The sequence below is a fragment of the Mastacembelus armatus genome, chromosome 24 (assembly GCF_900324485.2).
Source record: "Mastacembelus armatus chromosome 24, fMasArm1.2, whole genome shotgun sequence".
NCBI lineage: Eukaryota > Metazoa > Chordata > Actinopteri > Synbranchiformes > Mastacembelidae > Mastacembelus > Mastacembelus armatus.
The window spans coordinates 3,225,596-3,251,539 of NC_046656.1; the positions used below are offsets into that span (position 1 = coordinate 3,225,596).

The following is a 25,944-nucleotide window of genomic DNA, read 5'->3' on the forward strand; positions in this document are numbered from 1 at the left end:
CAGAGGCTTTGTCAGCAGAATGCTAAGATAATTTCAACCTGAATTGTAAACTAGAGGCTGCAGACTCAGATAATGGGTTCTTCCTACAAAAGGCCAGATGCTGCTTATTTAACTATTTCTATATTAGATACATCAGCTCAATAAAGTCAATGGGCCATGCTCTTGTAGCATGATATAATAAGGGTTTATACTTTGATCCTGGCCATTGATACACTGAAGATGTATGGTTCTTTGTCTGTGAAAAACAACCTCATACAGTAGCGCTGTGGCACTGACAATGAATGGATGCTTAGCACCACCTACTGGCTAAACAGAGACACTGTATCAGGTACACAAGCACGTTTTTTTTTTTTTTTAAATGGAGCTTCCACTGTGCAATGCCAATATTATCAAGTTGCAACAAACTGGTGCTACAAGGTTGAAAAAACACTATGTTGTAAAACATCACTCAACGCTGTGAACCGTTAAATGCTCCATTACTGGAACTGAATGGACATCCTTGGGGTACTGGGACCTGTTTGAAATGAGTAAAACCATGATCCCAAAACTAGCAGCTAAATTTGTCTAATGTGTGTTCCCACCACAAAGTTCACCTTTGAGTGATTTTGGCAATAAAAAATGATGACTAAATGATAATAATAAATAAGAATAAATGATGACTGTAGACATTTCATCCTGTGTAGAGAAGCTTTAGCATATGAAAACATCTCTCTGATCATCACATGCAGCTTTTATATTTGGCACTTTACATTAAAAATGACATGGCTTCAGAAAAAAAAAGATAACTGATTTACTTAAGCATACTTAAAATATGCAAATATAATGTACATACATCCAACACAGTCACAAGTGAAAACCTGCCCTTTTTTCAGCATTTATTTTATTTCATTGTCTCATTGTCATATGCTGTACCTCATTTTCAAATAATTTAGGAAACACTTAGAAACAGTGTTGTGTATGGGTAGTAATCTCTTAGCAAAAAAAAAAAAAAAACTAATGAGAAGAAATGCTAAAGATTCCCTCCTGTACACTAACAGTCTTAAGAGAGCATTTTTAACAACAGAATTTTCTTAATGTTTAAAATTAATTTATACATTGTCAGACAAAAAAAAGTGATTGTGCAAAATTACTTAAGGGATATGGGACCAAGTAAAAATATATCACATTGAATCCTTCCTTGTGTGAGTACATGTCATAGTTTTGAATATTAAGCTGGTGGGGGTCATTTACATTACAAGCTTACATCCCTCTCATTCATCTACAGAAAGAATATCATTCAATGTCCATTACATTAAAAATATGTTTTTTTTTCAGCTTTTATCCCAACTAAATGTCATAAAACAAGCACTTAAAATGCAGGTAACTTCTAAGGCAACATGTGAACTAAAAACAAACTAGATAATTTATAGGAAGGTACAGTTTAGGTGACTACAAAAGAGCATTCCCAGACCAAATAAAATATGTCCTAAAGCAAAAACGACACAAGAGCTATCATACAAAGTGAACTACTGAATAGAAAAGACAAAAACATCTGCACACAACAACCGATGCTGAAGTCAAAATAAAAAGGGAATCCATAGCTCCCTGTCTTTGCTCTGAACTCTACTGCCTAGAGAAAGTAAACAGGTATAGTGGACAGTGGAAGGACTCATGCTCATGGCCAAGAAAGTGTGACAGAGAAAATGTGTCAATTAAAGAGGTTTGTGTGTCTTTTTGCATTCCTGTTTTTGTGAGGACTGGTTTGAGTATTTCACTTGGGCATGAGGACATTTTGGCTTATCCTCACTGTCTGACATCCCTTTAAGGGGCTGTTTGAGGATTAAGACTTGGTTTTCAAGTTAGAATTAGGTTGAAGTTAGGGTAAGGTTTAGGAGTAGACATTTAGTTGTGATGACTGAGGTTACATTAGAGGAGGTAGGGAATGTACTATGTCAATAAGTGTCCTCACAAAGACAGAAGAACAATTGTGTGTGTGTGGTTTTTTTTTTTGTTTTCTTTTTGCATAACAGGGTTTCCATGTGTGTACTGTAGACCAGGTTTGAAGCATCCCCATTACTGTCCCAACTGCACAGGTCACACTTTGTGCTGAAAGCCTTTGTCTTAGTTTTCACATTCCGGAGGATGGTGTGGCTATCAGCCATTGACGAGTGGACACACACTGACCAGACAGCCCAGAGGCCCTGAGAGCAAACATGTACTATAGAAACACACAATCCATACTCATGAACCTGCTATCATAGTCAGACACACTGTGGACATGCTGCCGCTGAAGAAAAGGTCCGCCAGGAAGCACAGCAGCAGGGTCTGGGCTGATCAAGTTGGGGCGCAGTAATTGATTGGTCTGCGGTCACAATACATATTGTGCAAACATGTAGAGAGGATATCTTCCTGCTGGACAGATAAAAGAGTCTAAATAGAACATGCAGCACACAGAATGCAGGTCTCTATACAAAGATGGGCTTGGAACAGTGTGTGTGAGAGTGATGAGAACGGGTGGTGTTATAGTGCAGGGGTAGGGAGATGGTAGATGTCTATGTCTCATCATGACGTGCCCTGTCTCTTCTGCTGCTGGAACCTAATGAGATCCAGCTGTTTTTTGCATTTCTGGTAGTACGTAGACAGACTCTTGTTCTCCTCCAGCAGCTTTTTGTGCTCCTGCACCAGACGAGATGTGTTCTGCTGGTCCTTCTCATCTTGGTCCAGTTCAGCGATGAGCTCTTTCCTGCAGAGACAGAAAATGAAGCCATATTAGGCCTTTTAACACCAGGCTACTTCTGTGGTTTTCAGTTATTTCATTTACAGGTATCACAGCGACTGCATGGCTTAAATGAAAATGTCAGTAAGCCAGGACTGCATTAGGAAAATGCTGATTCTGGTTTCACACAATGACAAAAACTGTGTCATCTTGCATAACTCTGGACATGTAAACCGCCTTTAGAGAAGGCTAAATAACCATGCATTAATTTTCATATTAAAAAGGTGAAGTGAGCTGCTCTGTAGTAAGACATTCCAACCAGACCTATGAAACAAAATCTAAAATGGAATTAATACAGAAAACAGACATGGTCTGTCAAATGGAGACCTATAATAATAATTTTGTCTTGACAACGAAAGTGTTAACTATAATTGCCTGAAACATGAAAATAGCAAACACAAACATGACACTGTGGGTGTTTAATACAGAAAATGAAAGAAATTACCATATATAAGATAGCTACCAATGTTCTGTTTTTGATTGACTAACTGTCGTGGAATAGTGTTAGACAGTGAAGAACATGACAATTTGCAGCCTTATTAGTGTATAAAAGCCATTTTCACATTAGTGAAACCTTTACTTTAGGTTAACAAATTCTATCTTAAAAACCACCACATCTTAACCTCAAATGTGAAGTTGGTCAACAAGTATTTTTATAGAACTGTTTAAAACACAGTTTCAAATTCATGGAACGTTTGTTTTATTTGTCAAGACACAAAAATGCTTTGTGCCCACCCAGATCACATCAGATCAAATGACAAAACCACTACCACTTTTACTTGTCAAATCTAGACTAGATTTAACAGAGAGATGTTAATTGTTTAACTAAATTACAGGTTTATTCTTACTTGTGACCAGTTCTTTGATTGAGAACTGGTTTAATGTGGCCTTAATGGAGAATGCAAAGTAAAATTAACATTTTTGTAGATGTGACAAATCTGAAAGGGAGGTTGATAATAATAATGATGCCTTTAACTGGCATTGCTGGTCTGCTGGCAAGACACAAGTCCACAGCGAAACCTCTCAACTGTCAGATGGATTGACATAAAATTCTGTACACATTATCGAATATTTCATCTTGCACAATCCAGTGAAATTTTTATCTCTAAATGCCAAACTAAGGAAATTCCTATCAATCTCAGCTGTACCTTTTAGTGCTAATTAGAAAATGTTATCATAGCAATACTGTAAACTAAGATGGTAAACTTTATAACTGCCAAACATCAACATGTTAATAATAAATAAAAATATATGCATACAACACATGCATACTGAGAAACCTTTCCCTATACTTGCAGTAAACTTAAGAAGTAAAATGAATCACCTCCAAACTTTCCAGGCACAAAATAACATCAGCATTAAAAGCTGGCTGCTTTGTGCAGGTAGACTTACTTTCTCTGGATCAGCAGGGCAATCTCTGTTTGTACTTTCAGATATTCTTGGGCCATCTTACAGTGCTGTTCAAACACAGCCATGGACTCTTTGGAGTTGGGACACGGAGCAAGAGGCTGCAAATAAAAACATATGTTTCTGTTAACTGACTAAAAATTCTGTTTACACATGTACAATTTTAAGTATAGTGATGCTGCTGTATCTATGTAGTCACATTCTATCTTTTAGACCATACCATGTTCTCAGGGCGAATCCTCTAATTAACTTAAATTCACAGTGTCCTTCAGTTTGTTTTTGAGAGGAAATAGGTGAGCGCTAACATCAAAATTTAGAGCTGTTAATATTTAAACTAAACAAGAATGAGCTATATATATTTTTTTGTTTACTGGGGGCTAACTAGATGTCACCTGCAGCTGGTGATCCAGGGTGAGATAAGCCATGGGAATGGAGTTGTCTGAGCCATTAGTGTCTGAGAAAAGATGAGAGAGAGCAAAGTCTGTTATTTTACAAAACTGACAGGTTGGGCAAACCCTTTTCATAGATATGTTAAATCTTTTGATCCTTAACTTTTTGGCATTTTCTCATTCATTGTGCTGTGACCTTATTGTGCCAGTTGGCTTTAGTGGAAATGCAGTGTGTACCTGTGGGGTCATCGGAGAAGTAACCTCTGCTACTAGTCTTATCAGATGACATCATCCTTACGCTAGGACTACTAGACCGGCTGCTGTTCCTGCTCCCCTGCAAGAGGAAACAAACACTGTCACTTATTGGGAAAGTGAATCATAGCTTCAAAATGGTGGAGCAGCAAAATGTGATCCAGACCATGATAACATAAAAAAAATACATGATTGTTCTGATGTTAAATGTAATTTTAAATTTTATTCAAAATCAGAAAACGGGGTGGGGCAGGGTGGATGAGTAGAGCTCGTAGCTATGAGGTTTTGGAATCAGTTGTAGGGCAAACATATGAAACTTTATCTTGTACTTTTCAAAAAGTTCAATGTTTTACAGTAATAGTACAAGAATAAACATATTAGATCATAATCAAAACAATAACATGGCCCTGTTATTTAGATGTGTAAAGTGTGATGTGTAAGATGTGTGAGATGTAATTCAGGCTAACATAAGGCTAAGAAAAACTGAAATATCACATGGTCATAAGTATTCAGACCCTGTGCTCAGTATTGAGTAGAAGCAACCTTTTGAGCTAGTACAGCCATTAGTCTTCTTGGGAATGATGAAACAAGTTTTTCACACCTGGATTTGGGGATCCTCTGCCATTCTTCCTTGCAGATCCTCTCCAGTTCTGTTAGGTTGGATGGTGAACGTTGGTGGACAGCCATTTTCAGGTCTCTCCAGAGATGCTCAATTGGGTTTAGGTCAGGGCTCTGGCTGGGCCAGTCAAGAACGGTCACAGAGTTGTTCCGAAGCCCCTCCTTTGTTATTTTAGCTGTGTGCTTAGGGTCATTGTCCTGTTGAAAGGTGAACCTTCGGCCCAGTCTGAGGTCCTGAGCACTCTGGAAGAGGTTTTCTTCCAGGATATCTCTGTACTTGGCCGCATTCATCTTTCCTTCAGTTGCAACCAGTCGTCCTGTCCCTGCAGCTGAAAAACACCCCCACAACATGATGCTCCCACCACCATGTTTCACTGTAGGGATTGTATTGGGCAGGTGATGAGCAGTGCCTGGTTTTCTCCACACATACCGCTTAGAATTAACGCCAAAAAGTTCAATCTTGGTCTCATCAGACCAGAGAATCTTATTTCTCATAGTCTGGGAGTCCTTCACGTGTTTTTTGGCAAACTCTATGCTGGCTTTCATGTGTCTTGCATTGAGGAGAGGCTTCCTCCGGCCACTCTGCCATAAAGCCCCGACTGGTGGAGGGCTGCAGTGATAGTTGACTTTGTGGAACTTTCTCCCATCTCCCTACTGCGTCTCTGGAGCTCAGCCACAGTGATCTTTGGGTTCTTCTTTACCTCTCTCACCAAGGCTCTTCTCCCACGATTGCTCAGTTTGGCTGGACGGCCAGGTCTAGGAAGAGTTCAGGTTGTCCCAAACTTTTTCCATTTGAGGATTATGGAGGCCACTGTGCTCTTAGGAACCTTGAGTGCTGCAGAAATTCTTTTGTAACCTTGGTCAGATCTGTGCCTTGCCACAATTCTGTCTCTGAGCTCCTTGGGCAGTTCCTTCGACCTCATGATTCTCATTTGCTCTGACATGCACTGTGAGCTGTAAGGTCTTATATAGACAGGTGTGTGCCTTTCCTAATCAAGTCCAGTCAGTTTAATTAAACACAGCTGGACTCCAATGAAGGCGCAGAACCATCTCAAGGAGGATCAGAACAAATGGACAGCATGTGAGTTAAATATGAGTGTCACTGCAAAGGGTCTGAATACTTATGACCATGTGATATTTCAGTTTTTCTTTTTTAATAAATTTGCAAAAATTTCTACATTTCTGTTTTTTTCTGTCAAGATGGGGTGCTGAGTGTACATTAATGAGAAATAAAATGAACTTTTTTGATTTTGGCAAATGGCTGCAATGACACAAAGAGTGAAAAATTTAAAGGGGTCTGAATACTTTCCGTACCCACTGTATATACACATACATACACACATACATACATATGTACAATTAAAAAACATTCTCGGTATTTGTTTGTTTGATTGGCTGAGTACTGATCTTGTGAATTTCTCGAGGGTCCATGAGGTAGGGACTTGTTATATTGCCTTCATATAATGAAGTTCCACAGATTGACATCCATGACTTTCATTTTATGTTTCTGCATTATGAAGGTGCATAGACCACAAGAAATGCTGGTGCATGATTGTTATGGTTCGTCCCCAAGGATATGCCAAAGGCTTTTTGAGTGATAAATAATAGCAATATTTTAGTTGAATTTATGATTTTGTTTTTTCAATGTCACGAAATCTGGACTTTTGTCTGTGTTCAGACTTTTTTTTACCATGTATGAGTACAATAACTCTGTACAAATTCCCCCATCCTCAAGTTCTTTATTCTGCCTTCAATAGGCACAAATTCTGATACACAAGTAAAACAGAATTATCAAATTGTAACATCACTCATAATTTAAATGCAAAGCACTGTGTTACCGCTGCTGTTAAACACATCTGGACAGATGTTTGTCAGTGCAATAGGCTGCAGAATGATCTGAGTTTCACTGCGTTGCTTGTCTTTTTAAACTATGCCTTTATTTGATTTACTGCTAAACTGTGTCACTGCAAACTGATGGGTTATCATTATATTATTATTTTAAATTGCACACACTCAGTGATCATAACCTATGTGCACCAGAGCATGCACTGTCTGTGGTGCAAAGCCGATATCACTGTGTATCCTATGTGTCTTCTTAGTTTTATTGAACATCTAACATGTTGATGGTTAAATGGTGAAAATACAGAAAACATGCTCATATATAGTACCAGTCAAATGTTTGGACACACTTTCTCATTCAATTCAATGGTAAAGTGTAGCCAAACTTTTGACTGGTACTGCATGTGATTACAGACTGTCAATGTTCTTTTGCTCTCTGTCAGTAAGTTCTTCTGTAGGATTTGTGCATTCCAGCCTCAGTGTTCTAACAACCTGCCCTTTCCTGTTTTCCAAAGATAACCTGTTGTTGGATTTTCATTCTCTTGCCTACTCCCCTGGATATACTGTTTGGTTGGACAATTTACACTCTGATCTCTGCTTTTGTTGGTAGCACTCAATATGGCTTTCCTTTGTCATTTTGAAAAACCACTGAACTGCACTTACTAGCCTGCCCACCAATATATATGTATTTGGGTCTTCTCTCTGTGCCTGACGTTTCTCTGCACAATTTGTGAGATTCTGTTGGCTTTAATTATTCTTGCAATGTATAGAATTTGACTGGAGTCCATCTGTGCCAAATTGAACCACTTGGACACAGAACCTACTGTAAGGATAAGTACCTCAGCAACATCTCTCTATCAGTCAGGCCTTTATGGTGGAGTGGCCACAGCCCACATGGACTTGACAAATGACATTTAAAGAAGAAAAAAATACTGGTCTGACCTCTAACTTCCAGTGCAGGAGAGTGGCAGCAGGTCACCAGTAGCTCCCGTGTTTTTTCAACCCCAATTTTTTCTTAGTGTGTTCTTTTGAGATTTTCTATTCTATTAATATTTTAGCTCAATAAACCAATTGCCATGGTTTGTGGGCATTTCTACTGGTATATAGTGCTCATCACTTTCTTGGGCCTTTTGTTTTTGGCTGTAGCGCTCAACAGAGTGGCTCTTTGTTTTTGTACACACGGGAACAGCTGTTAGCACTTTCGAAGCCCCCAGTGCTGCCCGGAGCCTGAGATTCCCATTGAACTACGGAGGAGGCGCCGGGGCCAAAGTGAGGGAGCCAAGGAGGAAATTCAGACATGTGGTCCCGTCTATCATCATGGGAAAAGTGAGGTTAGGAAATACGATGGCTAAACTGTGCGCGTTTGTTTGGACCCAGAGGGAGTACGCCACGACCAGTATCAGGTGGTCAGAACTAAGGGGATTCTACAACAAGAAAGCAACATAGCGGATGTTGAGGAAAGCTACAAGTACCTTGAAATCCCACAGGCAGATTAGAACCATGAAGAGGCCGCAAGAAGAGCAGCAACTGCCAGATATCTACAAAGGCAAGTCTTGAGAATTCAGTTGAAGAAGAACGTCTGGGCTATCATCACCTACACCCTGCTGGTCATCAGATACCCCGCTGGTATAATAACCTGGCCAAAGGAGAAGGTAGAGGCCACTGACATCAAGACAAGGAAGCTCCTCAATGCAGGACAGGGTGGGACCCAAAATCCAGTATCCGGAGACTGTACACTAAGCTGAAGGAAGGAGGCCAACAACTAGAGAGCATTAGAGCCACTATCCATGATGAAACAGCTAAGATCAACATCAACACATCAGGAAGATCAGGAGATGGAAAAAGAAGAGCAAGTACCACCTGCAGATAGAAGAAGTGGCTGATATCAGAAAAAAAGTTGCTGGACAAAGCTGGACTGAAAGACAGACCAGCAGCACTAATAATGACAGCATAGAAACAAGTTCGCCACCTTTGATCTAGGAGACTAGGGTTCAAATCCCAGCTGTGGCCCATCTCCAGTGGTGTCATGAGGCAAGACCTCACACCCTGCCTTTCTCTAATATATGAGAGATACAACCTTAAGAGAGTCATGCCAACTCAGACATCGCCCAGCTCAACAAGGTATTTATACACAATGTAGTGGCATTATGTATATTTCTTTAAATGTTATTTCCAGAAAGCATTGATGAAAAACTGAATTGTTCATCTTTTATGTGGTCTTTAATATTTCAGACTATACAGTGTATGTCAGTGGAAAAATGTTTATATTAAATGTACTATCTGTTAAAATGTAGACTTTGTGCAGAAAGTAAAGGTCTTTATAGGATTTCACCTGTGCTCATTTATTTAGTTCTGTGTGCTGCCAATGTCTTTTGTTTCAGTTTCACACTCCTACTGTCTTGGTCCACCAAGTTTCAGCTATACTCACGTGTTCTCCATCTGTGTAATCATTAAGTTTGTATTTAGATCAGCTACAAGTATTCATTCTTGGTCACTCGTGTTCCCAAATTCTGTCATTTGTGTGTTTAAGTATTTTTTTAATAAACCTGTCTAGTCTCCTGCATTTGGGTCTAACACCAGCTTTATGTGATTTTCATCATGCTTTTTTACAGGATGTGTATTTGTAATTTATATATGATGTAATCCTTTGCCATTCATTTTCAGTGTGCGATTAAGTCTTACCTGGTTAGACTCTGTGCCGATGCCCGGCAGATCTTGCACAGAGCGACGTCTCTGTGGCTCACATGTGGCTGTAGACAGGATACACAGGAGAGAGAATAAGACCCAAAAGAGTTTCTGGGTAGTGATGATAGGGGATTGATTCTGACATTTTATTATGGCTAGAAGGAAATCCAGACATGCAGAGCCACCCAGGATTTGCACTGATTTAACCTTGTACATCTTGCTCTGTAGACCAGGCTGAAGCATGATCATAGCGCTCCAAGCACCCAGCCCCACTGAATGCACAACAAACATTCACACACGAGAGCAAATGTAACCACAAAAACAACTGAGCCTACTTATGTGATGGGTTTTGCACTGACTGTCTAGGGTGAATGGCTTTGGGTTAGGAAAAGGTGGTGAAGTTAGGTCCAAAGGCACAACTGTGTAGCCATTACTGTATGACTGAATTTATGCTGCTTTTTACCCTAAATCCGTGACACCACTTATGAAATTGGCATTTAAATAGTTAAAATCCTATTTGTTTAAAAAAAAAAAAAAAAAAAAAAAAACATTTAGTAGTTTTGATCAGAACTGAAGTTGATTAACAGATTTAAGCAATATACAAGCATAACGAAAGGGTAGCGTTTTCGAACAGTGCACAAGGGTTAAAATACCATGCTTTTCTGAATTTGTGTTGTTTCTTCATTCTAAAACAGAATTCATGGGATTTCTAATTTCAGACTTAAACACACCTACTCACACTTCGAAAATGATACAGAAGGCTAGGCTTATTTGGTCTAGGCCAAATCTAATATCTGTCTATAAATACATAGCACTTGTTAGCTTTTGACTATCTGCTCTTTTTAAAATACTGAGTGGGCCTCTGCTACAACCGTTTTTTGTTACAAAATAGTATAAATTTTAAATTTTTCTGAATGAATACATTTGCAACTGGATATATGCAGTTCTTGCATTTAAGCTACTGAACATATTATTAACAAATCTGGATGCCAATTCTGGACTTGCAACCACTTTCTAAGGGGGGGATTCTTATAAACTAAGATAACAAACGTGTATTCTCCCATAGTCATGCTCAGTATGCAACTGTTTTTAATTTGGTGGACCAAATTAGCCTGTGGAATTACCCTACTGCATTATAGTTAAGTTCATGTCTAGCATGCAAAGAACATATAGCCTGGCAAGCCAGACCCACTCCTTTCTTAGTGAAAGAAAGAGAGTCTGGAACCCCAGCCATAAAGAGGCTTTTCCTCAGGCATCAAAAGAGCCACCCACCGCCGTTTATCTGAAGGCGACTGTTATGCCCCAGTCATCCAATCAGATTTAAACAAACCTTGCACTGACGTTCACAATGTTTTTCAGTGCCAGTCCTAAATCCGCAAATCTTTCTACAACTGGCTTTTGCTGTTTACTCCGTTCAAAAATATGCACAGAACTGGTGATAACACCAAGTATTCTCATGTTTTTACAACAAAAACAATAATTAGTTTGCACACTGTTGCTTTGCTTGGATCATATCATTCGTTTCTCTGATTGGTTTAATTTGCATCCATTGGCCCGCTCCCTGGAAAACGACCTCAATCGAAGAGATTCCAGACTAATTCTTTGTATAGTAGGAAAAGAGTTGGAGAGTCTGGCTGGCCAGGCTAAAGAACATATTTTCCAAAGTATAAAAATCGACCTGTGAAGATTTAATAGTAGAACAGAATACAGTGTGCAGAAAAGTGACTCATAGCCCGGAAAATACAGTATTGGAATTTTTTCTTATGGTTTATATGCCACTATCTGCTTTGCCTTTTTTTGTCAAAAATTTGGTCTAAAAGCCCTCTATTTAGAATTTCTTTTAATAACAATAAAAAACATAAGATTCTCAGTTATTTTTGATTTTCTTGCTGTACTGAAAATATATTGTACCATGACCTCATACCTAAGGCACATACCAAGCTGTGAATTTTACTACCGTTATACATCTACTCAATGGCCAGGGATTTGGATGCTGGGGAAAAGTCCTTATGTCCAGGTGCACACGTGCAATGATTAAGTGCCTTGCCTTTTAATAACATGCACCAGAATTAACCACTCATTCAACGTGTCTCACATGGCTCCAAAATAGAAGCCTTTTCCTACATCTAGAGCTGTCCCCATTCCTTTCATCTGCATCTCTGCTTGTAATAATAGCTCTGACCCTCAAAGTGAGAGAAATGAATCAAAATGACTTTTTCAAAGTCATTGCTTTCTTAATACCCTCTATGCATGAATGTCAAGCATGAGTTCAAATGGAAAAAAGAGGTGCAATGATTTACTCCTGCTACCCATGATCTGCTGCAGTGAAGCCAGAGAGATGACAGAGAGGACAGGGCCATGAGTCTGGAAACTTATCTCATCTGTGTCACGTGATGTGACGTTGTCTACCAACTAGATTTCCTGAAGTTAGGAAGTTGGTTTTATTGACATAATGAGCATGAATTATAGAGAAAGATGAAATTTCTGGACCTGAATTTTATGTATAAAAGGTGATAACATAAAAAGTTTCCATTTTAACTCATGTTCTGCTTCTGCCAGCTACAGTGCAGACACTAAGTACTTAAGAGTTACACGTTTCTTTTTCCTCAGACATTGTACCTCAGCACATTCAAATAAAATGACAAATGCTAAGTTACAGTGCCAAGTCTCAGCTTTTTCCCTGGTGATGTCCTGTCAGACCCTCACTGCAGCCATCTTCAGCTCTTGTGCGTTGCAGGCTTGTGCTGCCTTTGGAAGGGTCGTCAGCAAGAAGAATGCAGCTCAGTCTGTTTGATGTCAGATTACTGACCAGACAAGCACAGGCAACTTGTCAAAAGCCTTTTGGTTGCTTGTTTCCACACTTTTCTCTTCCATTGTCTTATCAAATAAAGGTGCATTTTGGTTTTCATCAATCCATGAACCTGGTTTCTTCTTGTATCCTATTGGAACCTGTCCTTTCTGTCTGACGATTATTATCTTGCATGTTGGGGTTAAACTTTTAAGGTTCCTGTCATGAAGAGTATTTTAAACAGAGCATTTTTGATTTGCTCTAGTACTATAAAGTGTTTTCTGTTCATCATGCATATTAATGTCCTATAACCTTCAAAACCTGTGCTACTTAGTCTACCAACTAGTTCTGTAAAAAAACGCTTTGTTTTTAGTATGTAACTGTTGATTTTGTTGTCTTTGTTCTGTTGATGTTGGAAGGATACACAGTGTACAGTTACTTCTTTGTCCTACACTTTGGAGACTATATGCTAAAAAGGCTATAACTCATTAACTCTTTAAAATTCTTTAAATATTGACCTACTCAAAATTAGAGATTTGACACTTAAATGCACTAGGCATTGTTGTATTTCAAATTGTATGTGTTGAAGCACAGAGCTTGAAGAATAAAAAAAAGCACAACTTTCCAAATACTTGCGGTCTGGACTCTAAAAAACTCACAGGAGACAGAGACATAAAGCAACTCTTATGTGTGCTACTCCATGCTAAATTATGTCCTAAATTTTATATTATAGTGCCTGTATGTAACACATTCAACAGTTATTAACATTCTGTTTGATGTACAGTGTAATATGGAGTGACACACAAAAGAGGGCCAATACAGCAACCCACAGGCTAAGCCCTCCAACTCCATCTAGTCACCAGGAAACCCAGTAGTCTAGTGATACCTGTGACGACGATCTTGGGGACATCCAGAATGGTGCCAAATGATGCAGTTTTACGGTGGCCTCGTTTATACTGGGGATGTGCTGCAAAAACACACATATACACACACACACATACAGCTGCATACGCAACAAGCATGCAGACTAAGACAGAGCAGGGAACCACAGCTGGACTGATAATATAGGCCATATATGCAGAGCATACTGCGTATGTGCAATGGCAGCATGCACCCCATTCATTCCAGACGCTATGGAGCAATACTCTGTAGACTTTCAGCAGTCACTGCACTACATCCTCAGCATAAACAACAGGCATTCAGTTCAAAAATACAACCTGAGGGTTTTTATGGTTCAATTACAGAAAGTGTACTCAGTAAATTTAATAACACCTGTGCACAAATCAAAGTCCAAACATAACTACATGTGGAAGTTCTTTAAAATTGATTTCATCATGACAGCACTTGTGAGTTTGCTGCCAGAGTCTTTGAAGAAAGGGAGTCCTTTGACAGCTGCACTCTGACAGCATATGATTGTCTATATGAGGAATCAAGCATCAAGGGCACATAAAAAGGTGACCCGTGTTTGGGGGAGCAGCTTATTGTAGACTCAGAAAGGCCTTTTTCCTAATAAGGTCTACCTCAACAATAATATAATATAATGCCACACACATTACCTGTAGGTGCAAATGGCATCTTGGGCTCCAGCTCTGACAGGTCAGCGCTCATTCTTTTGCTGTCAGATGATGCCAGGCACTGTGTCCGTGCAGGCAGACTTTCAACACTGCCACCTCTGGACAAAGGCAGGGTCCTCAATGGCTCTCCCTGAAAACACAGAAGAAAAGATTACTTACTGAAAGATGTTCAGATAATATTTTTTTTCATGACTTAATTTGTACTGTATCTGTTATTACAAACACTTTCAATAGCAATAATAGGAATAGTAAACATAATGGACCACCATACCTTTGGCTTGAAATGAGGTGCAAACTGAGGCGTAATCTTGATAGTGTCATTGCTACCTTGAGAATCACTGTGCTCCATGTTTGCATCACTTTTGTTGCTTGTGCTGGTGCCAGTGCCATATGAACCTGTCATTCCCCATGACAAAAGACAGGAGACCAGTTTCATAACACTAACACAAAGTTAAAAATGTCAAAATAGTTGAAAAAATAAATGTAGGGATGTGGATGGATTAGATTCATCAGGTCATAGAACTGCAAAGGTATGTTTACAGAGACTCATTCATCCAATCCCAGTCCTGCACCTTGTATTGGTGCATCCCAAAAACTAGAAAATGATTCTTGTACCTGTACTAGTTGCAGAGTTGCTCTGTGCCTCATCTGAATACTGGTATGGATATTGCAGAGGTTCATCAGATCCTGGAAAGTACTGAAAAAAGAAATAAAGACTTATGATTTTCATTCCTAAAAGAAACAAACTGTGAACCATTGGTAAACTGCAGTTCTTCTTGTCTACAACATGTCAGTGTAAGTGACAAAGACATCTGAATTAAATCTCACTAGCAGGCAATTTGAAACTGTGTAGTTGTAAGATGGAACTCAACACCTCATACAAGCACTGCATGCATGGGATAAGTATATACCACTATCAGGTGCTGTGGTGTGTAAGCTGTCAATTTCAATTCAGCAGAGACTGCTAATCAACTTTGCATAAACCATATATGAATGAAAATAACTGCAACTTACTAGGAAAAAAAATACACATGAAGCACAGCAGAAGCTTATGATGTTTTGTTAGATTCATTTGACTTATTCCAAACAGTGTCTATCACATTAAGACCGGTTAATGGATGAATGTTTGAATGAACAAATATTCAAATAAACAGGGAGACAAATATAGAATATGCAAAAGTATCTAACATCTTTATATTTATATATCACATACACTTAACACACTGCACAAATAAAATTTATAACCAAGTTAAAATTGTTAAATTAATAAGTACTCAGCCACTCTGTAATAAAGACTAAACACTGTAATAAAGTTATGTGAAGTTTCAAATGTTACATTACAGGTAACTTGGTCTACTTAGGATTATTTGGCAGTAAAAATGATTGGTGCTCTTGTCATTTTGCTCAGTTTATTGCAATTAATTTGAATAACAATGTTACAACACAACGTAGCTCAGAAGTATTTCATCCTAGCAAGACTTTTCTCCTTGGCTTGACGGCTGAACTCAACTATATACACTAGTCACAAAAAGTTAGGGATATTAGACTTTCAGGTGAAATTTATGGAAAATGTTAAAAGTTCATACTACAGTGATACTATATCATGAAAGTAGGGCATTTAAGTAGAAGTATGCAATGGTAATTTCTTCATCTCAAACAATTTATTGAAATAAAAGCTAACAACAGTGGTGGGTATACCACAACAAAAAATTTCAATGTCTCAATAACTTTCTTAATTGTCAATTGTTAGGTGTCGTCTTGGTCTCATGATGTCAAAATGTGAACAGCATGATGAAGAGGACTGTTTAAATACGAACTCTCATTGAACCCGAACATTTAGTGGTCGATGGTCATGGATCAGACACTTGTTGTGATTTTTGTGGTTAATCACCTTGTTAGAGAACAGCATGTTTTGCAATAAGTACTGAAACATTGAACAGTTGGACATGTGCATTCAAAAGTTTAGAGAAGGTCAAATTAAGTTCAGCTGTAAAGGTTATAGTGCATTTTAGGTGCATTCTGAAATTCTGAAAAAGTCAAATATCCCTAACTTTTTGTGAGTAGTGTATGTAAAAGTAACTTTAATTATTAATAGCACTTTCTATTCATTCCTTGTTTTTATCCTGCTCACTGTCAGGTTTATTGATTCAGTCACCCCAGTGTATTATAGAAGTCTTATAGAGACAGGAAGCAGTGAGTATGGACAGATTACCGCCATTAGATGAGTCATGATCTTCACTATCTCCTCCATGGAAGGCCGCTGAGTGGGGTCTTTAGACCAGCAGCGAGTCATCAGGCTCTCAATGGGCTTGGGCAAATTTTTGATTAAAGGTGGTCTTGTACCTAAAAGTAATTAACATAAAGTAATTACTCACACACAGCCAAATGAACAAGTAACTGGCAGGACAAGATGAATAAAGAAATATCACACATTTATGCTAAATCCCCTGTCTTCTGCTGCTACAACTACTAATGACCCAAGCAGGTAGATTCAGTGGTGAACACTGAACTTACTATTCTCCCTCATCTATCTTTGTACTAAAAGGAAGTGCAGAAATTACTGCACTACATCTGTATGAGGTGTTGAGTTCCATCTTTCTGCCAGGCTCTTTACTGCTCTTTCACAGTTTCCCAGCAGGCCTAGCTGGGCAGACACCTCTGAGGATTCAAAGTGGATGACAGCTGGGCATGGCCTAAGCATCCCATCACCCTAGGAGCAGTCAGTGACTCACCATTGTGCACAGCCCACATAATGCGAAAAGCTGGTCCTCCAATTTCATCAAAGGGTTTCCTGCGAGTGATCACCTCCCAAAGAATGATTCCCCAGCTGAAGACATCACACTTCTCACTGTAATTGCTGCCTGCAAGAAGAGATAAAACCACTGCAATGCTTAGGTTCTTTGCAAACAGAAAAAAGGCTCAGTTTGACATCAGTGACTGACTGATAAAGGTAATTCTCTGTGGCACATTAGAGATGAGAGCAAAGATGTATCTGATAAAGTACAGCAGATTTGAACTCATATCCACTTTCCGATGGGAGAAAAATAAGGGACCAATTTTTAATTACTGGGTCATTATTTCAGAATTAAAGTGCACATCACACAGCTATTTTAAAGTTGCTGCACTGAGGTTTTTCACAGTGATGCAAATTAGTTTGCAAGGGTTCACCGAGGAGGTAAGTATGAGTTGTTTAATTTTACAGGAGCCTTGTAACTTCCCTCCTTAATTTATTTTTCCTCCTGACCCTCTTGCCAGGAACATGTCTAATCATGTAGAAATACATTAGACTTATGGCTGAATAATAACACAAATTCTACACTGGTGTCTCCCAAGGGAAATAAAACCATTAGCATCATCCATTTATCTTCTTACTACACTTGGGAGCTTGCCATCGATAAGGTAGAAAGTAAGGCAGCTGATGAAGACTCAAGAATTAATGCCTGTGTATCAGGACCACAATGTTGCAATTATCGTGAAAGGTGACAAAAGAAAAAAAAGTTGGGTGCAAGGAAGAGCCTGTACAACAGGGTGTATAGTTTCCGTGGTTTGTTGTGATTCTGACTGAAATAAAACCGTAAATGTAAATGTTTTTAGTTAAAAAAATGATAGGAAAGTTATCCAAAGCATTTACATACTTTGAATGCCACTCATACTTGCCTTCAAATACCTCTGGGGCCATCCATGCTGCACTTCCTTTGTTGTTGGTCATGTGGGTCTGAATGTCGCAAGCTGTTCCAAAGTCACATATCTTCAGCACGGTGCCACCTGCAACTAGAAGCAGACTGAAACAAAGAAGGCAAAAAATAAACCCCATCTGGAACTTTAGATTTGTGAAGTCATTACATTTTGTAGAATAAAAATACTGATATTAACAGCTACAAGTAGAACACAGGAGTTCTTGAATAAAAATTGTGATTTGTAAATAAAATAAAATACAAGAAATGGTAAAAGTGTATCTCATCTTGTAAAGTTTCAGTCAGTTTGCAAATCACATTAAATTATCTCCTTTAACTTCCATTCATCAGTCTATTAAACATTTCATCACAGGAAATGGAGGGGCAAATACAAACTAAGTAGTAACTCTGGGTAAAATCATTAAATAAGTATTATTATTATTACATAAATCAATGTAGAATAACCCAGAGTTAACGACTTGTCACAATGTGTGACCTTGTTATTCCTGGGAAACCCACAACAGTTCTCCAGGAAACATGCCAGCTGGCCATTCCCAGAGCCCTGCCAGGAGCTTTTTTTCCCCATCAGAGCACAGTAAACAACATCTTAGATCTAGATATCCTTTAGTAAGTGATAAAAAATATAAAAAAAAAACCTCGGAAGATATTAAACTACAATATCTGAGGTCTAATTTATCTTGTATGCAACTGCTGCTCATCTGGTGTACAATACAAGATTTTACAATAATGTCATTCTCTGTCAGGGGAATTACCAGGTAAACAGCAGAAACAGGGTATAGTATAGTAACCTTATAATAGCAGTAGTAGCATTTTTGAGTTATTGAATGAAATGTTTATTAAAATGATTTGAAGTGTGAAAGAAGCATTACAATAATTTAAGTGTAGTAATACATTGAAATTTCATAGCAATACAACTGAGTCATGTTAAATGTCCCTGGGTATTTGAAAATTGCTCTAAGGGTGTATTCACACCATTTGCTTTGTTCTGAATCTGGGGGCTAAAAAGATACAGTGCATTTTTCTTTTGGGTCGTTTGTGTTCACAGGGTAACAATCCCAAGCAGTCCAAAATTGTAAACAAATGTCATGCGCGAATCAACTGTTTTCTCATTGGTCAGAAATCTTCCTCATAAGGAGAAAGAGTTAAAACGGGAATCCATTCAGACCATTTCACAAGGTAATTTCAAAGTAATGCACCATACGTTATTTGCCAAGCACCATAGAAATAATAATAATAATAGTAATAATAATAATAATAAGTAGTTTACCTGGGAAAAACAAACTTGTAGCATCAGCAGCATATGTGGCTAGTGTGTTTGGCTGTGTTTCTCTGGCTAATGTACCAGTGTTCACTAAATGAACAAAACGAAAAAAAACTTTTTTCTAGTTCTTCTATTTCTTCTTTTCTTTTGGTTGACAGTTGGCAATCGGGAATCCATCACTGCCCCCTCTGAGTGTTAACCACAGTTTTAAGTCTGTTGTCCCGGTTGCTGTGTCGATTATGTTTGCACTACAAATGAACCGCTACAGGGCTCGAATGGAAGCAGGCCGAGATCATCCCTTCTTGGCAATCTCGGCCCACTTGTTTTATTCTGCATCCAAGCGTGATTGCTGTGTTCACATATGCCTAAACGAACCAATCTTTGGGGTTAAACACTCCCTGTTTCGGAACAAATGCCCAGGTGTGAATACACCCTAAAATAAAATTTATTATTATTAGTCATTAATAAATAAATATGTACATTTAATTAATGTGATAAAACATAAAAGAGATAAGAACCATAACACACTGTATAATTTCGATCATGTGGTATACTTCCAGCTACTATCATCATATAACCTGACCTTAATTAAATCAAACCAGCCTTAGAGGAAAAAGGCACTCTGCTGGCACAGTGAACCACAAAACAAGAGAGTGTAAGGTGATGAGCATACTTAGGTGGCTTGAGGTCCCTGTGAATGAGAGCCTTTGGTTTCATGCCATGGAGATAGGCCACACCTTGGGAACACTGTAAACACCAGCTCATGGCATGGGAAGCAGTGTAATAGGGGAGGGGTTCAGCACCATGCAGCACTGTGAACAAGAGAGCACAGTCACAACCACCATAGACAACAAACCTCCAGAGGAAACAAGCAGAAAGAACCCTAATACACACCTACAAACAATTAAACACACTAACAGTGATGAGACTGTTTAGCAGTCCATAAGCTGTTTGCAAGTGCGTGTGTAGCAGCTGGCCAATTCCAGTTCTTTTGGGATAAGGGGCATATGGTAACAAGTTAAACCTACCAATCTGTCCTAACATTTTTTACTTAGCTTTGTTTTTTTAATTCTTTGGCAAAGGCAGCGGACAACATAATATCAATACCAGAACTGAGTAAACAAAGTGAACATTTCTGACTTTCTAAGGTGAAGTGATTTGCTATAGGCTAAACGTGATGGTTACTGGCTAATCCTGTTAATTCTATGCATCTACATTATTGTGCTGTCTATTCCATATACTGCCATAATACAGCTGCTGAATAAATCCAAGGGGAAACACTGCATAACATTCTTAACATAGGCCTAACAAACAAAGCTGACTACTTTATTGCTATACTTTAACATGTCCTTTCCGGAAGGAAAAACTGAGAATGAGAATGTAAATTAAATTAATAACATCAAAGTTAGTGATAGAGATTCAGTATCAAGAGAGGAGAGGTAATTGTGAAGAGCAGCATTCACATGAATAAACTATTCAGATCTTAGAAGAGATCGTTACACCAAAGATATCGCTACACCAAAGTCCAACATCACAGAAAACCTGAGCAGTCAGATGGTCAGATTGTAAATCAACAGGTTAGCCAGATTACATAAACACACTTTTTTATTTGGAGGCTAATGACCCAAAATAATGTTGATAATGCTTCACTGCACAAGAAAACTGTGCAAGCATCTACCCATGTTGTACGTCTGTTAGCTGACGATATTTACAACAAATAGTTTGGATAATACTCTCCTAATTCGTCTAGTCTTCTGTTGAAAGAGCTTCGCTAACCCAGGAGATGTTTAAAATTTGATAATTGGTTTTAGTATTAGTGGCCAATAATGATGGCCAAATTATAATAACAAAACTCAACTGCAATAAATTTTTATTTAATTTTCCTTTCAGTGTGGCCATCTTCTGTGCTTCATATCCACTAATACAGACTTACTTTACTTTAGTATATTCCTTACTTAATGAGCAATAGGAAACAATCAAAGTCTATAAAACTGATTTTTGCTTACACCCTGGCACATATGTAGCTGTAGTAAGACATTTTGTTTGTTTGCTAATCCCTACAATTTGCCAGGTCCATTTGGAGGTTTAATGCAGAAACACAAGGCTATACTGCATGCCAATGTGCAAGACTATTTGATTAAACAGTTGGACAAGCAACTAAACATGCAAACCATGGGAGGTGTCAACTTAGTAGGGGTGAGTCTCATTTCTGTGCAAGGCTGTGTTCATTTCACCAAAAGCAAAGTACAACAAATGCTGTCATTTGTAATATAACACTGTTGTTCTCAAAAATTGTAGACTCACCATTATATAATGAGCCACCTTCAGCATATTCCATTACAAGGCAGACCTGAGTGGGAAAGAAAACCATCAAACACACTGTTTAGTCTAAAGATTGCTTGTAATTAAGAGCATAAAAAATATAATATCATTTTAGTTAACTTACTGGACTATTGCAAGAGCCATACAACTTTACAATGTTGGGGTGATTCACACGTGAAAGCTGTCGGAGCTGGACACAAAGGAGAAAAATGTTACACACAATTCCATCTACAAGCATGCATTTCAGCCAACCAAGTACACAAATATTGTATTTTCCAGACTATAAGTTGCACTTTTTACTCCTCTGTCTTGTCCTGCAATTTATATAGGGTAATGACTTATATGTGAATATTTACAGCATTTTTGTCGAGTAGTCACTAGAATTAGATGGCACTCTTGACTCAACTGAAGATAATATTGTACTGCCAATAAAGTTCACACTAAACTAACTCATAGTGTTAACACAAGTGAAAATATCACCCAAAAGAAAGAGTTACACTGCAGACTTCAAAGTGCAGTAATAAAGTCTGCAGCTGAAACAAAGTTTGGACTGAGTGTAGACATTCAGACAACCTGAGAGAGGAGGGGGACACGCCAGCCCCCCACTCGACATTAGCACAGTTGTTTAATGTTACTTGGCACAGATGAATGAATATCGTAATGCATTTCTGCTTGTTGTTATGCCTAGCCCACATTCTGCATAGACTAATTGGGACTATAATTAGTATAATTAGAAATGCAATTTATACACCAAAGCGACTTATATAGCAACTTATATTCCGGTCCGCCTCATAGTCCAGAAAATAGATTCTAGATGTGAAAGAACCATCCATCCATTACCTATATCCGCATATTCCTATATAGGGTCACAGGGATCTGCTGGAGCCTATCCCAGTTCTCTTTGGGTGAAAGGCAGGGGTACACCCTGGACAGGTCACCAGTCCATCACAGGGCCACATAGAGACAAACAACCTCACACACTCACACTCACTCCTATGGGCAATTTAGAGTCACCAATCAACCTGACATACATGTTTTTGGACTGTGGGAGGAAATCGAAGTACCTGGAGAAAACCCAGGTTTCAAACCAGGAACCTTCTTGCTGTGAGGCCACAGTTTTAACCAACAAAAGAACCGACATGTTTTTAACAGAATGGTTGGACCAAATATCTGATGGAATTAAAAACAGAACTTTTTAAATGTAATTTATTGTTTCATATGAAATGACACAAAATATTTTACTGAAGTGAAAAAAAAAATTCAGTCAGGTAATAAGTTTTGTATACACTGTTTTCAAGAAATTCAGTGGCCACATTACATCTGCAAAATTCTATCATCTTCACCTATGCTTTTTATCCTTTACAAGCCTCTAGCACTTATTCATACTGATCAAAGTCTGAACATAGACTCATGTAAAGACTTCAGGGGTCGCTGAACCTAGAGCCACAACTGTCCCACTGATTACTGACAATGATGCCGGGATGTCCAGGTGTTATTTTCTCTTAGAATATACTACATTTGGACTAGATGTTGACCCTTTAATCAGCCAGCCCATTGTTAACATAATTGGCACCACCTAATTATACATTCTGCGACTAAATGTTAAGTTTGTTATTTGGTGGACAACACCAAAAGTATTTGAAACAAAATGTAAAACAATTATTAACACTATTAATGTAATTGCTGCAGGGAATCCACAGGTAGCATAAATCTGGAATAATCTGCAGGTGAAGCATCAACAACTGCATTGAAATTAAATTGTGATATTATATTTTGACTCTATGTCAACTATACATGTTGCAGCTGTGGGAAACACCTGTTAAGGACAAGAACATCCATTGCTCACCTCAACAGTAAAGGCTTTTCTCTCTGATTCACTCTCAATGGTCTTGATTGCAACATCTTTTCCTTTCCATTTGGCTTTGCAAACAACCCCAAAAGCTCCTCTCCCCACCACCTGAAAGTAGTTAACGACAAAGTTATTACTTCAATTCTGAACGACCATGAAGCTAGATTAATTATTGAGTCGTGTCGGAGCCAGGACATGAACAGACCACAATAACAAACTTACCTCCTCAACTTCAATATCGTCATAGTTGATTTCTTCAAATGGATATCCAGGAGGTGTTTCAAGCATATCGGTGGATGGTAACGCTAGAGACATTACTAGCTATCGTCAGCTAGTAATTTACTGAAAAGAAAGCAAATTACAGACGAAATTAGCATAACTTAGGTTATATCTTAATGACTAATCACAATTAAATTCAGCACTTGCTTGGAAACAATAATAATGGCACAACTGTGTATCTAACGTGTCGTTACACAGGACCACGACTTAATAATATAATGAATACGTTAGCTGCTTAGAAAGTAGTAATACTGATGGTTAAACATTCAGCTCCAGCTGTCAAGCGAATTAGTTGCATCGGCATAAGGTTAGCTTTCTGTCCGCTAGCATGATGCATCGGATAACAGCGTAGCTTCACTAGCAGAGCTATCTCATCACTGGAAATCAAATAGTTCTTTAAAATGAGCTTTTGCCACACTCGAGCCTAAGTTACCGGCAAACAGCACGGCTTTGGACCGCTGCTGACCATGGTTTAACATAACCATACCGCAGTCGCAAGTCTAAACAAACCACCCAAGGCCTACAGTGTTTTAGCAAACGTTAGCTTGGCCTTGTTACTAGCGCTAGCTACCGGGTCTGATTAGCTTCAACTATCCAACCTTTCGCAGTTGAGTGGTCACCAGTGCCGTTCTCTGGACATGGAGATACTTTCTACTATTCATGTACGGAAAACCGAAGATCCATTATTAAAAATAATCTTTCTCCATCCACCTGGCCGTCAGACATAACTTTTTCATAAGTCGTCTAGCTGCCTGGCTAGAAGTGTGTTTTTACTCTTCGCAGGAGCAGCTCCATCAGGAAGCTTGTGCGCACTGCAATGCTGTCCCTCACACACTAAACATAACACTAAGGAAATGCATGCTTTTAAAGTGTTGTTGTGTGTGTGTTTTGGTGTTTGTTTTAATTTTCACGTTGTTTCAATTATTTTCTTTTACATTTTGCTAATAAAAACTGCGAATTTTATTACAGAATAAGTTTTAAAGCATCTTGAAACATGATGCTTTGTTATAGCAGCATACAGTTAAAATGACAGTGCTGTGAAGAAGTATTTGTCCCCTTGCTGATTTTTTTTTTTTTTTTTGCATATGTTTCACACTAAAAATATTCGGATCATCAAACAAATTTTAATATCACAAAAAGATAACCTGTATAAATATAAAAGAAAGTTTTTAAATGATGATTTCGTTTATTAAGAGAAAATGCTGTCCAAACCAACTGGCCCTATGTGAAAAAGTAATAAACCTAATAACTGCTTGTGCCACCCTTGGCAGCTACAACTGCAGTCAAGCATTTGCAATAATTAGCAATGAGTCTATCGCATCGCTGTGGAGGAATTTTCTGCAATTGTTTTAATGCAACCACATTGGAGGGTTTTCAAGCATGAACAGCCTGTTTAAGATCATGCATCTCAATTGATTTAAAGTCCACACTTTGACTATGTCCCTCCAAAACCTTATTTTATTAATTTAGCGTACATATCTTTTAACATTCAGACTAAATTCATAGTTGATTGATAGTTGAAGCAAGACATCCATCACATTACCACTACCATGTTTGACTCTTTGTATGATTTTCTTTTTAAAACTCATCTTTACCTTCCAAAAAGTTTAAATTTTGTCTCATTGGTCCATAGAATATTTACCCAAATGTCTTGGGGATAATAGAGATGTTTTTTGGCAAAGATGAAATGAGCCTTTAAGTTCTTTTTTGGACAGCAGTGGCTTTTGCCTTGGAACTCTCCCATAGATGCCATTTCCCCAGTCTCTTTCTTATTGTTGAATCATAAACACTGACCTTAACTGGAGCAGGTGAGACCTGCAGTTCCTTAGATGTTGTTCTTGGTTCTTTTATGAGCTCCTGGTTGAGTCATCATCATGCTGTCTGAGTAATTTTGGTAGGCCGGCCAAAGGAAGGTTCACCACTGTTCCAAGTTTTCTCCATTTGTGGATAATGGCTTTCCTGGAGTCCCAAAGCCTTAGAAATGGCTTTGTAACCCTTTCAGGATTTGTTTCTTATCTGTTCATGAATTTCTTTAGAACACAGCATGCTTAAAAAATATTCAGTATTAAACAACAATCACCTGCACTTAACTACTGGTTTTTCTATGATGTGTAGATTGTTGACTTATGACAAGCACATTGCTAGCCACTGTGCTGGAATCAAATTTCTTGTTTGTTTCACATACTTGGCAATACAACTGATTCTGATTCTCATAAAGTTAAACATTAAAC

At 38.4% G+C, this 25,944-nt stretch overlaps 1 protein-coding gene across 3 annotated transcripts; it reads right to left on the minus strand.

The window, feature by feature from the left end:
* Positions 1-776: 776 nt before the first annotated feature.
* Positions 777-24,551, minus strand: map3k7 (mitogen-activated protein kinase kinase kinase 7). 3 transcript variants are annotated; one of them, XM_026318349.2, is made up of 18 exons: positions 24,313-24,551; positions 23,657-23,776; positions 23,432-23,542; positions 21,710-21,775; positions 21,568-21,613; positions 19,937-20,075; positions 17,965-18,089; positions 17,040-17,168; positions 16,520-16,650; positions 14,923-15,004; positions 14,579-14,703; positions 14,290-14,437; positions 13,620-13,700; positions 9,943-10,010; positions 4,789-4,885; positions 4,555-4,616; positions 4,148-4,263; positions 777-2,722 (listed from the first exon to the last, which is right to left on the minus strand). In XM_026318349.2, the coding sequence occupies exons 2-18, from the start codon at positions 23,747-23,749 to the stop codon at positions 2,542-2,544; spliced, it is 1,800 nt and encodes a 599-aa protein (XP_026174134.1). In that variant the 5' UTR covers positions 23,750-23,776; positions 24,313-24,551; the 3' UTR covers positions 777-2,541. The 3 variants fall into 3 exon arrangements, with proteins under 3 accessions (XP_026174134.1, XP_026174133.1, XP_026174135.1); XM_026318348.2 differs by having other exon boundaries at positions 13,620-13,736; XM_026318350.1 differs by lacking the exon at positions 13,620-13,700 and having other exon boundaries at positions 24,313-24,550.
* Positions 24,552-25,944: the final 1,393 nt, after the last annotated feature.

Bases quoted from the DNA above. Each gene is read 5' to 3' on its own strand.
- map3k7 (XM_026318348.2), bottom strand. From the start codon at position 23,749: ATGTCTCTAGCGTTACCATCCACCGATATGCTTGAAACACCTCCTGGA. The intron at 20,076-21,567 runs GTGAGTCTACAA...TCTTGTTCACAG, and splicing joins AGGTGGCTCATTATATAATG to TGCTGCATGGTGCTGAACCC. The intron at 18,090-19,936 runs GTATGCTCATCA...TCTTTGTTTCAG, and splicing joins AGGGACCTCAAGCCACCTAA to TCTGCTTCTAGTTGCAGGTG.